This window comes from Tyto alba, unplaced genomic scaffold, assembly GCF_018691265.1.
Source record: "Tyto alba isolate M040663 unplaced genomic scaffold, T.alba_DEE_v4.0 Super-Scaffold_8, whole genome shotgun sequence".
In the NCBI taxonomy this organism is placed as follows: Eukaryota; Metazoa; Chordata; class Aves; order Strigiformes; family Tytonidae; genus Tyto; species Tyto alba.
The window spans coordinates 3095258-3108171 of record NW_024881329.1 but is presented as its reverse complement, the minus strand read 5'-3'; the positions used below and the strand labels follow the sequence as shown (position 1 = coordinate 3108171).

At 47.4% G+C, this 12914-nt stretch overlaps 1 protein-coding gene across 1 annotated transcript in view; it reads left to right on the top strand.

The window, feature by feature from the left end:
* Positions 1–7038: 7038 nt before the first annotated feature.
* Positions 7039–12914, top strand: part of MOB2 (MOB kinase activator 2) — a 115284-nt gene continuing 109408 nt past the window's right edge. The window contains exon 1 of the mRNA XM_042784862.1: positions 7039–7152. Coding sequence (XP_042640796.1) covers positions 7136–7152 — 17 coding nt within the window. The 5' untranslated portion in view covers positions 7039–7135. The remainder of the gene's footprint in view (positions 7153–12914) is intronic.

The following is a 12914-nucleotide window of genomic DNA, read 5'->3' as shown; positions in this document are numbered from 1 at the left end:
AAGTGAGGAAGGGGGTAGCGTTCCCACCATGCTGGCCAAACCACCCCACCTCTCAACACTCCCAAATCCCTCCCGAAGCCTCCCTTTCCCTCCCGAAAAGCCACTAACCCACTTGCGCCTAGCTAGAAACCATGTTACTGGCTGGGAACAGCTTCCACATCAACTTTCCTCCCGCAGCTCCGCGTCCAGGAGCAGCTTTAACCTCTTGCTTTTCTCATGGCCATCAGATGGTGCCATTGAGTCTTCTTGGGAGGGGAAGGCCCAAGGACAGCAGCCTGGCACCAGGGACCACACTGGAGTCTTACTCCATCGCCCAGGCAGGGAATTGAGCTTTATTGTCCAGTTCCAAATATGGCGAAATAAAGAGATTCTCTTCTAGCATAGGTGTTGGCCAAGTAAGGCAATTGTGGGGTTTCTGCTGTTCCCAGATATCTTAACAAGCATCTGTGTCACTGCTTTTTCTGTTTTTTTTTTTTTGCACAAGTCCATGCAAAACTAGCTATTTTCTTGCAGCTGGACTCCAGTGATATCAGTGTGGGAGCAAGCGATAGCAGTATAGGAGCACTTCAGCTTCAATTTCCACCCCCCAAAAAAAGGTCTGTTCACTGCTGGAAAGATTTAGAGGAGATGAACTTCTCACGCAGCAGGGCCAGAAATGAGAGCAACAGTATTAGCGAAAGCTCCCTTTCTCTCCACAACAGCAATGTGGGACACAGGACTTGCCCTCGTCGGACAGTCCTAGATGGCAGGCAGCAGGCTGCCTGGTGCTTGGGGGTGATTCTCTCCCCTCCACCTCTCCCTGCATCTTCCCCTTCTCTTTTTAGCAGAGTGCACTGTAAGGAGAACAGGCTTATGCATCAAGGCATGCTGCTAGCGATGTTCTCATCACATTTGACATCTCCCCTCCAGATGTGGGGCCAGGACTTCCAGGGCTTTGGTGTTAATAATTCTCTTTGTGGTTTTTTGCAAGGACCAGAGCCTGGCACAGGCAGCCCTGCTGTCCATCTGAGGCCTCTACCTGGCATTGCAAATATGTGTGAATAATAACTGGTTAGTGCTTTTCCTGGCTTGGTTTTCAGTTTTAATTGTGTAAGGTGAAAGACGAGAAAAATGCTAGCAATGTGAGGAAGGAGGGAGAGGAGAAATAATTACAACTGCATTTAGTCAGTGATAAGAATGGCTGCTGAGCTGGGCTGGGTGGTTTCCAAGCATGGTGGGAGCCAGCTTAAATTTCACAGCATAGTATTTCCTGTGTCCTTAAAATAACTTCTCCCTGCCCCCAGGGTGTCACAGGAGCTGGAGAGCAATGTGTGCCCCTTCCCTGTGCAGCCCCATGCTGTTCGGTGCTCAGTTATCATCCGGGGGCTGTTTTGAGAGCGGTCACGTCACGCGTGTCGCGCCAAGGAGCTGAGTCCCACCCGAGAGGGCTGGAGCAGAGCGGAGGGGATGCTTTGTAGACCCAGACTTGTGCTTTCCCTGGAAAGGCAGTAGGCAGGGGAGAGCTAGCTGTTTGAGCTCTCATCTGTGCCCGGTGAAGAGCAGCTTCCCCGAACCGCTCAGCAGAGATGGGACCTCTTTATTGTCAGGGCTGATTGCTCGTGTGAGATGTATTTACAGAAGCGACTGTTTGTGCAGAGCGCAGCAGACAAACAGACTCCTGTTCTGCCAGGCACTCTTTGTAATCAGTGGGGGCTGGGAACACTTTCATGCAGCCATCGGAGGCCTCATTTGTACCGCAGGCATCAACCCTGTGCTGGGCTGGATGGTGCCTGCGGGGTGCTGAGCCCCGGTCCTGCTCCCCGACCTCAGCAGGAGCGTTGGTGCAGAGGGGCTGGCTGGATCCAGCCCACCGCTTGCTCTCACCCACGTTACGCGTGCCGGCGTTGCTCTGAGCCGGGCGCCCAGGACCCACAGAACAAACCCTGGCGCGCGAGTCCCGCCGTCATCCCGTGGCTTGCAAATCCAGGGCTGCTCCCGTTTGGGCATAAGGCTGCGGGGGGGCAAACTCTGCCCTGCATGAGAAGCACCCCGGGCACATGCTGATGGGCTGCCCATCTCCTTGCTCTGCAGGAGATGCAACGTGGGCTCTGAGGTCACTTCAGAGGTTATGTGGTGAACTGCTTTACCTGTAGTTGGACCAGAGGGAAAGACATGCCAGAAAGTTGTTCTTTGCCTTTGCAAATAATGTCAAGGACTGGTTAAAAGCATCCAGGACTCTGAAAACCAGACTTACGGGCTCTTTGCTGCCGGCTTTTTTTTTCTAGGTGGAGGCCTAGGGGGAGTTTTGCCATCTGGGAGAGAGATGCAGCATTAGGAAAATAATGCAAACAATTTCCGGCACTGTCTCCATCTTCCTGCAAAACCAGTGGGGATGGGCAAGCCCTGGCTTCCAGTTACGTGTGTGCAACACCTTTTGCTTGCAGGTAGCCTGCAACAAAACCAGTGGGCATCCCTCTCCAAACTTAAAAATGCACACCCCGTTTCTCACCCTGTGCCCTCTTCTGTACCCTGACGCTGCCAGTAGGTTAAGATAACTTAGGGAAGATCTCATCAGTAAGGAAAAGCAGCACCAACTGCAACGGAGCTGGTGTGTGTCTCCTGCTTCCCCTTTCCAAGCAGAAGGAAACCCACCCTCACCTGGCTTACAGAGCTCTCCGACACGTGCAGGTCAGCCCAGGCATGCTGACCCCTTGGGTGGCCATCGGCGTTTCCTTAGCTTCCCAGCTGAAGCTATAACTCTCTTGGTTACTATTCAATTCACTTTCACATAATTTTTGTATTCCCTGCTTGGAAGAACAGAGAAACCCACCTAATATTGAGCACTCCTAAGCGATGAAGGTTTCTAAGCATTTACACATTGTCTCTCACAAGACTTGTGATGCAAAGCCAAGTGTTTCTTTCATTTTCCAGATGTGGAAGCTGAGGCGTGAGGCAGGCATTGATCAGCAATACCTAATTAGTGGGGGAAAAAATACAACCCAGTCCCCACCAGTCTTGTGCTTTAACATCCACTCAGAAGTTGTTTAAAAGAGAGAATGTCTAATACTTCTATTCTGTGACTGGGAGAGAGAGACTGAACTTTGTTCAGCATCCCTGGAAATGCAGACCCCCAAGGACAGATTTTTCAGACCTCCTCCCTGAAGCTTCAGCCCTCTCTCAGACATCTGAATAAAAGCCATATTTCCCAGCTAGTTCAGGACCCAAAATGCCATTTTTTTTTTTCCAATTTGGTCCTCAGCAGGATTGATTGTCTTGTTGCAAGACTATTATCTAAAACATCTTACTATTACTGGTAGCGATCAATATTTATAACCACTCAGTGTTTATTTATAAAAAAATCAAATGTTCCAACCAAGAAGAGATGCTGTTATTAATATCCAGCATGATTAATAATCACATTCGGAGTTGCAGGCAGGCCCACGCTGTCAGATTCACGCTCTTTGCTTTTTCTAATGGCTCTGCAGGAATTTGAACTGTAATATGTTTCATGCACAGGGACAAAGACGTTTTGTCTCAGGGAAGGAGTATGTGGATGTTTTTGACTTAAAGAGCCAGTGCCACATTCAGAGCTTCACAAACACACCATTTTGATCCCGAGCCCATCAGTCTGCCACATCCTCCCAGGGAGGGTGTATCTCCTCCTGTTGCTGAAGGCCCAGATCTGAGCAGCAGATTTGCAGCTTGCTGAAAAATGCTACACCCCCTCTGTGACAGGGCAGCCGCCACCTGCTCTGCTTCCCCCCCCGCCCACTGCAAATACCTCAGACAGGCAAACGGGTTCACATCTCTCTGCCTGCTGAGGCTTCTCAGCTGCCCAGGGTAAGATGAGCTCCATGGGAATGATGTTGCCTCAAATCAAGAGCAGGGAAACTCATACAGCCCTAAGCAATGCTTTCTCTCCTCCTTCACCCATTCCTTCAGCACTACCAGAACCACTTAGAGAGAGAAGAGGGAACATGAAAAGCTGTCGTCAAGGTATGAGGTCCCAGGTTGCTCGGCCCCACACAAATATGAGGTGGTGCAGGAGGGACGGGTGTTTCTGATGCAATAAACCACTAAGGGAGCAAAGTCCACTCCCACTCCTTAGTGCTCAGCCATGAAAAGTGATGTTTGCCCACCTGTGCGTTGCACTTTTCCTGCTGCAGGAGGTAATGACAATAAAATCAGAGGCAGTAAAGGGACAGAGTTGCAGAGAGACCTGTGCCTGGATTACTTCCTCATAGCCTCTTGTCCTCTGCTGCACTGCTTTACTACCAAACAGGCAAAGCAAGCCGACTGAAAAGCCAATAAGAATATCACCTAGGTACCACAGACGTTGTCTGCGCTGCTATCAAACATCCTGTTTTGCACAAATCTCATCATGAGAACTGTGGGAGAGAAAAATAAGGAAAGAAACCTTCAGGCTTGCTATTGCAAGGCAGCTCTCAGCCAGTGCTGAGCCAGTCTCGGGACTGCAGTGTCTCTCTTCAGCAGTTATGGGACCCTGCAGAGCTGATAGACTGGGACAGCCCTCAGGTCCATGACATCTCGTACCTCCGCTTCTATACTGAGCTCTGCAGAGCTTTACATGGCTGCCAAATCCTCATGTGAGAGGTATGTCTGCCCCAGGTCCAGTGGTCTGGTCTGCATGGGACCCCCACCCCCAGCCTCCCATCGGTTCTCAAAAAGCTCTGGTGCTGCTGAGGAACGCCTGGGAACAAAGCCACCCTGTGCCTGGAGGACAGGAGGAGCAGGGCATGCACTTTTTTGGGGTCCTCTTAGGCCTCAGGGGATTTGGGTGTCAGAACAAGCAGGAGAGGAGCGAGAGAGCACAGTATTCCTTGCCATGTGCCACAGGCCAAAAGCCTTGCAGTCCAGACCCTGCAAACCGACCGGGCACACCGCAGCCTTTCTGCCCAGACTGTTTGGCAATAATCTTGCATTTTAAATCCTGTTAGACACAAGCAAGCTACGGGACAGAAACCCAGGGAAGAGTTGGTGCAAAACCCTCTAACGTCGAGCATTGCAAACTTCCCCGATCCTCTGCGCTTCCTACCACATCTGTATGCCAAGAACTGTCTCTTGTTAAGCACCATATATTCACATCCTCCAGGGGCCCACAAGCCTGTTGCCCTGAACAAGGAGCAACCCTTTCTTTATGCATGTGCATAGGGTTTAGCACAAAAGTGTCCCACCGCCTGCCAGGCTTGCTATTGTCAAACAAATAGCCAACCGAAGTGCATTTTTTGGAGGGTTTAGAAACAGAAGGGGGGTTGCAGGACAACCAGTGGAGACAGCTCTTGGATTGGCACATCCTTTTCTCTTCAGAACTGCTCACAGAGGGACCCGACTCAACCTGGATAAATGTGAAATGCTTGTTCTGCCGACAGATTTCTGGGGTTTCCAGTGGAAAAACCAGTAGATGTAACGTCAATTTGAAAAAGGAAAAAAAAAAAAATCACCTTAGGTGAGATATAGATGAATGCCTTGTGCCATTGGAAGGTATGATACAAAAGATTAATGAAATAGATGTTTGTTGGCTGAGTTTCTTCTGCACCAGTAATTCTCCTAGTGCCAGTTGCCTTATATTTTCCTTGATACAATCAGGAGAAAAACAGCTAATCTGACATGACAAACTCATTGTATCAGAAGTCATCTCTGCTTTAAAACGTGTGTCATATGACTAAACATTCTACTCCTGGTACAATGCATCCCACAGTAAAATTGGATGAAGCTCATCCTCAAATGCCCTGCCAAAAAAACTCCTAACAAAGGGCAACAAGAAAACATAATTCAAATGAGGGACATCTGTTCTCAAATGTTTGCAGATAATGACTGGATCAAGTGTCTGCATAAAGGATAATTATTTTCTGCAGATGGTTTGATCTGGTATTTTAAACATCGTAAAATATCCTCATCCCAGCCACTCAGTAAAGTATACGGGGTTTTGCTGCAAGAGACCTCTTTCCTAGCCTCTGCTACATTTTCTAAATGCAAAAGCTATGCAATAACTAAAACTGTAAGCAATTAAAAGATAAAATGAAGGTGTTAAAGAAAAATACACTGTTTGGACACAGACAACATACTGGTCTTCCACTTCTTATATTATGCTGCTGGATACCCAAATAATTCTCAGGGTAAAGTTTTGTTACAGGAGAAGGGTAAAATAAAGCAGTTACATGTTGTGCGACGGGATTGCCAGCAGATTTCAGAGGGAAGGTCAGTTCCAAAAATGGTTTTTAATACCACCTTTCCTGAAGGCAGAAGGATACAAAGCAAGCACAACCAAGACACTTTCTTATTAAATCACCCCTGTGGCACCCCCTTGCAACGCATCACTGGCCCCGGGGATAGCGCTGCTCTGTTGGAACCGTGGTCTGAGTCAGTGTGATGGCTGGAGAGCAAGTCATCCGCCCTGAAGGAGGAGGATGGCTCAAACAGCCCCTGACCGACCGTCCTTCCATCAGAAGGCTGGTGACTGCAGGCAGTTCAACGAAACAACCTTCACTCTCCCATACAGGAAGAGTTTTTGATTAACACGTGCCCAAAGCATGCCATCACCCCCAGCTGATCTGCCCCTGTAAACGTCTTGACCGAAGCAGGTCCCGCTGATCAGAGGAAATCAGTGAAGAGGCCATGGCTGCCACGCAGCCTGTGGTAATGCTGCGCCTCAGCGATTCGCGTGGAGAGGACTTCTCCTCTTTTAAAGCAGCTAGGATCGTTTATATCTCAAGGAGCTGTGATGAAGGCTGTCTGTGTGCATGCAGGTCCCCCTGCTTTTAGTTGGTTGGTTATTTTTGCAAGCAGAGGAACTGAGGATGGATTTTGAGCCGAAGAGGCGGTTGGGGCGAGCGTGGCAGCCAGGCTGCCCCCCACGCCCAGGCCCGACCCCGGGTGGGGAGCGCCCCGCTCTCGAACTACATTTCCCAGCGTGCCCCGGGGGCGGGGGGCGGGCCCCGCGGCGGCGGGCGGCGGTCCCTCTTCCGGGTTGGCGTCCGCCCGCGGCCCGTGTTTACTTCCGGCCGCCGCCGGTGCGCCAGGGCCGGGCTGAGGCGGCCCCGCCCCGCCCCGCCCCGCCCCGCCGGAGCGGGCAGCGGCCGAGCCAGCGGCGGGGGGGCCCGCGGCCGGCGGGCAGCGGCGGCAGCTTCCCGGCGCCATGGACTGGCTTATGGGGTGAGTGGTGTGTCCGTCCCCCCCCCCTTCCTCTCTCCTCCTCCTCCTCCTCCTTCTTCTTCTTCTTCCTCTTCCTCTTCTCCCGCTCCCGGAGCGGCGGCGGTGGGGAGCGAGGGGCGCCCGCGGGGCTGGGGCGGGGGGGGGGTGCGCGAATGGCGGAGTGGGGAGGTGACAGCGGTGTGTGCCCGTCCTGCGGCTTGCGGAGCCCAGGGGCGAGCTCCCCCCGCTGCAGCCGGGGGGGGGTGGGTTGGGGGGGGGGTTGAGGAGGAGCCCTGGCCTCCTCCCGCTCCGAAACGTGCAACTTTTCGTTCCCTTTTTCGCGGGTGTGTGTGTGTGTGGGGGGGAAGGCAGGGCGTTGCAGGTCCCCCTGCTTCCCACCGGTACAGCGTGGGGCTAATCCCTCTGCAGCGGAACATCACTTTCAACCGAAAGGCTTGCCAAGGTTTAAATGGCTTTCCGTGGGCAGGGAGAAGAGACCTCGGCAGAGATTAAAGCCAAACCAGAGCTGCGCCAGGGGGCTTGGATAGCCTGGGATTAATAGTGCTAATTACAGAGAGACAGACGGCAGAAAGCTCTTTGCTGCTGGTTTTAGGTCTGAAAACCTCACTGCAGCCGGTGGGAGTGACCCGATATGCTACTAGTATCCCAAGCAAGATAAACTCGGTTACTTCTTGCATGACTTGTGCTGGTGACCTGCACTCAGGTGAACTGTGAATAATCATGCTTCAGAATTGCACGAGCAGCAGCTTGATGCTTCAGCAAAACCACTACTGCAGTGATAACTTGCTGTTGTTGGTTTCTTCTTTACAGCAGTTTGGTCTGGTTCCTGAATTTACCAGCTAGGTTGCCCCGTTTTCTAATGGGATGTGCCTAGAATACAAAAGAAACTATTTCGTCGCGGTTGCTAGATGTGGTGTGTTAAAGATCACTTGTGTGTGTGTGTTGCCTTTTGTCTGCAGCTGAACTGTTTGCTGGTGAAAGTATGGTGCTTGTTATTTATCCTCAAACTACATCAGGCTGACTCTTAAGCCAGTTATCAATACCAGTTAAGTTTAACTGGAAGTTTGAGCCCTCGATCTGTTGGACTGAATGCTGAATATCTGTGGGGTGGATGTTGATGGCTGGGTTTTCCTCCAGCAGGCCGAGCAGCAGAAACGCAGTATTGGTGGCATGTGAAAGGATCTACATGCCACGTGCTGCAACACTTGTAAGTCAGGGGACTTCATTACATGGTCTTAATGAAAATATAAATGACAAGCTTGTTTTGATTTGTTTCCTGAAAGCCACAAAGCACAGGTGGCCTGTTACATTGTAAAAGTAAAAGCTGAAGTGTCAAAAAGTGCCACTGTAATTACAAAAAAGTCAAACCCAGGACTTACACAAGACATATGGATGACTCAAAATGCCTCATTTATGCAGTTGTACTTCTTTTGTGTGAATTATGTTGCAAAGCAGAAAAGAATCAAGGTTTAGTTTAGTCAAACTCTCAACATGATAAAGTGCTGGTTTTCTTATGAAAAATATTTTTGGCTTTTTGAAGTTGCTATGAATAAATAGGCATTTGTTTTGTACTTTTTTACCTGGGGTGGGTGGATCTGTCCATGTGTGGAAAAAGACTTGCCTGTTTCCCCATTGTAATGGGAACGGATCCTGAGTCATTTGTGCATTACTTGCTTGTTCTCAGCTATTTCCTGATAAGTTTCTTACCTGACCAAACCCAGTGTTGTCCCGCTGATGCTCTTAATGTTTTCTCCTTTAAAAACTCTGCAAGTTCTATTTGTGTGGATTGGGGGGGGGTAGGGGGTATTATGGCAGGTAGGGAGAACATTGGTATTTTGAAGGGGAAAGGGGTAGAAGGCCTGAAGGACCCTTCTGTATTCTGACCAAGTCATTTGTTGCGACTGTGTGTCTAAATGGAAACGTCCCTCTGGCTATTTGAGAGCCAGAAACCGAGGATATTTGTCTGCCAGGGCAGAAGTTTGGGCAATGTCAACTTGTTCGGCCTTTCTTTCACTGAAACTTCACCTGTTTGGGTCTCTTGTGTGGGAAGGGAAAGGCTGCAGAAAACCTTGTAGAAATAGCAGGAAAACAGGTCACTCCCAGTGACCCATCGGTTTGTGTTGATGTCTCTGGAGAGCAAATTGTATTGGTCTGCTTCTTGGTGTTGTCACTCTTTCCCAAATAACTGTCACCACTAATAAAAGTCCTCTGATCTTTCTTATTCCTAACTGCTTTGGTAATGTGCTGGTTTGCAGTTACAGCTTTCCATGCGCTTTCCGTGCCCTTCTATGTCTCATGCTATCCCTTGTGCTTCCTTAATGTTTTGGGGTGAGAAACACCCTCCATGTTTTAACTTTGTATTACTGAGAGATTAACCTTCAAGTGCAAGTGTGTTAAATTAGGCAGCAGTAACAGTTGCTTCTGTTTAGATCTCTACCCTTCAAGCTTGTGTCACACTTACCCACAGACGATTTAGACTGAGATCTGCTTTATTCCGTGCTGGTCCTCCCCTTCACTTGTGGTCTTTTGGAAAGTGGGGAAAAGGTAAGTTCTAATCACACCACAAAAGGCAGCAGCCCAAATATCTCTGATCACCTCAGAGTGCTTAATATACAAAAACCAGAAACTGGAGCTTATAAACAATAGTGAATTTATTATGGATTAACAAGCAGCTATAGGCTTACGTGGTCACACAGCAAAACTTCTCTGGGTGCTGCCTTCTGGTCAGTTAAGTGCTTCAAAATCCAGTAAAGTCCTAGGGAAGAAAGCTGAAAAAATGAGCTACTGGCATGTTACAGTGCTCAGTTTAGCACCAAAATAAACCCGGAGTCTTTTCTGTGGTTGGTTAGTATCTTTTGCCCTTCTACTGAATGTAGCCTTAATACTGATATTAGTGAAAGACTATAGCTTCTTCAGTGCATTCTTTCCATTAAAAAAAAAAAAAAAGGACGATTCTGAGCTTTTTTTTGTTGTTATATATAGGAATATTTTCAGTGCAATTTTGATTAGAGACCAGTGTTGCTTAATGGCTTTGCTCATTGTCATCTGACGGAGATCTATATTACCATCTTCGGAAGAGGTTCCAAACGTTTGTGTTAGAAATAGCATTGTTCTGCTCTTGAAGCTCAAAGTAGAGACAGGCATTGTTCCTTCAATTATGAAACTTCCTTTTTAATTTGTTTCAAAATTCGTAATTAAAAAGTAGTAAAACATATATATGGTACTAGTAAACCTGACATGATGTTGTTTATTTTGAACCTTCAGTTGTGATGTCTGATATTGTAACACATTTTTTCATAATAGAGGAAGGTTGTGTATGGTAGTCTTTTTTGTGAACAAAAAAGAGAAACAAACTATTTTAGCAACATTTACCTGTTAAACACAAAACATAATTTGGGGTTACTTCTGTCCTTTAAACTTTGTAGTTTATCAGGTTAATAAACTACGCTGATAGAAACTAAGAAAACTGCAACAGTTTAACATAGCTGTGATGGCAAAACACCTCTGTAGATGCATCTTAAACTGGAAAAAAAAACCCCAACTTCTGCAGAAACAAGCTGGAGAGCTTTGTGAAAGGCTATTCAGCATGTAGACCAGCCCTATAAAAGGGGACTCTTAGCAAAGGAAATGGGCAGTGGGGGAGACTTCAGTTTTTCCTTTGCCAGAAAACTTCTGTTTCCATAAATTAACGGCATTCCCTCTTGACTCTTACTTGAATGCCTCTGAGCACAAGAACTCTGCATCCTCAAGCAGTGACATGCTACCTTTGAACTCATCGATGAAGAGTATTTTCTGTTGAATGTGCATCAATATTTCTTCAGCATCAGAGGACTGTGTTATTCCAGGGTTAGTGTAAGCATCTGTCATACTTGTGAGGTGCAGTGTTCACTCCTTTCACAGGCACTTCTGTTACCAATAAAATGCTGGTGCCTTCATCCATGTGGCTTGGTTTTACTCTGGTACTAAGGACTTTTTCTGAGGGAAGACTGCAGCACCTAGTGGCTTGTTAAAAATAAAATACTAGATGCAGAACTTCTGTTGTGTAAGAAAACTTTTTTCTTCTGGACAGCAGGATGTCTAGCTCTTGCAGGGGAAGGGATTTATGACAGTAGGAAATAAGTTGTGGGAGCATGCTAACTTGACCCAAGTATATTATCTCTCTGCCTTTCTATGACTTACGGTGACTCAACAAAGAGTCACAGCTCCTCCTCCCAGACTTAGAGTGTAGTGGAGTAAAAGGGAAGGGGCTGCATGCAATAGGGATTCCTCCTGTCTTTAGTTTTTACGTTGTAGGACTTGCTATCCACTCTGTCATACCATCCACTGCTCAATTACCTCTTCTTTCATATGTTGCCCGGGGGACTTGGAAAGGAGGGCCTAAAAATGATTGAAGGCTATCCTTTCCTCACATCCCACACCTTCCTCTTTGAGGACAGTTAGAAAAACAATGGCCTAGAAAGATCAGGAAAACGCAGATGTCAGGAGCAGCAAATTCCTGATCAGAATATTGGTGCCTGAAGACAGCATGGACAGAGGAGACCTGAAGGTTGGGTCTACTCAGGTGCTCTGTGATCTGCAAGATAGAGCAAGTGGTTACCCCTGTAAACCAGAGAATGGCTAATCCGATGTAATAGCCTTCACACTTACAAATTTTATTTCGTAATGCCAATTAATCTTTTATAAACACCACATATATATGCTGCCTTGCATAATCCTCATCTGACCAGGATGGGAAGTTGGAATGTGTGTTGTGTTAAGACAGCACAGTAACTATGCAAATTCAATCTTTTTGAGTATATGGTATACTGATGATTTTTAACAAACAGTGCAAGAGAACTCTCAAGGTCTGCACACTGCTAGATCTGTCTAGTACAGAAGGCCTGCGTGTCATGCATTTACTTTATTCAGTTGTAACTGTCAGGGGCTTAAAATAAAGCTAGCACTTTTCCCTCTTATTTTGGATACAGGATTTTTCCACATTGTCCCAGCAGTGATTTCGAAGGCTAGAAGAAAAGTAACACATACTGCTGTTCTGTTGTCTTCTATTCTGCATTTATGATAGTGTCTTTAAGAAATTTCCTCATAATGCCTTAAGACACTGTCCAGTTTAAGATACGCTATGGTGAAATACGAGTAGTATTGTTATGCAGAAAAGTCCTATTTGACCAGGATGCATTATCATAGAATATCTCAAGCTGGAAGGGACCCATAAGGGTCATAAAGTCCATTAATGTAAGGTGTGCATCTTGTACTGGGAACAGTGGGAAATCATGCAGCACATGTAGTTGTCAGCTCGGCTGGTGCATGATACAGTTGAACCAAGAAGGGTACTGCAGACCTTCATATAAACCTTAGACCTTTGTCTAGCAGACCTTCATATAAAAAAGGTAGCTAATGATTTTTATTCTAGCTACTGTTTGAAACTCCCTAATTGTAGCAAATATTTATATAAAAAGGAAGAACACTGGAAGTTCTTCAGCTGCTGTAACCATAAGGAGTGCTTTCCCCTTTCTTCCCTTCAGTCATCTTCACTGAAGAAAGTCTCCTGCCTTTATAAGGCAGTCTTCCCTCTAGAAACTCTGCTGCAACCTCTCACCTTCCACAGCTTGCATGGTGTATATATTTGTTCTGTTTTTTAACTGACCTCACAACAGGTGTTTCCCTTGCATTACATTCCCTGCAAATTCTTGGCTGCATAGGCCGTTTTCCCTACTTTGAGTGAGCTGAAAATAACTCAGAACTGGTAAACCAGATGTGTCCAG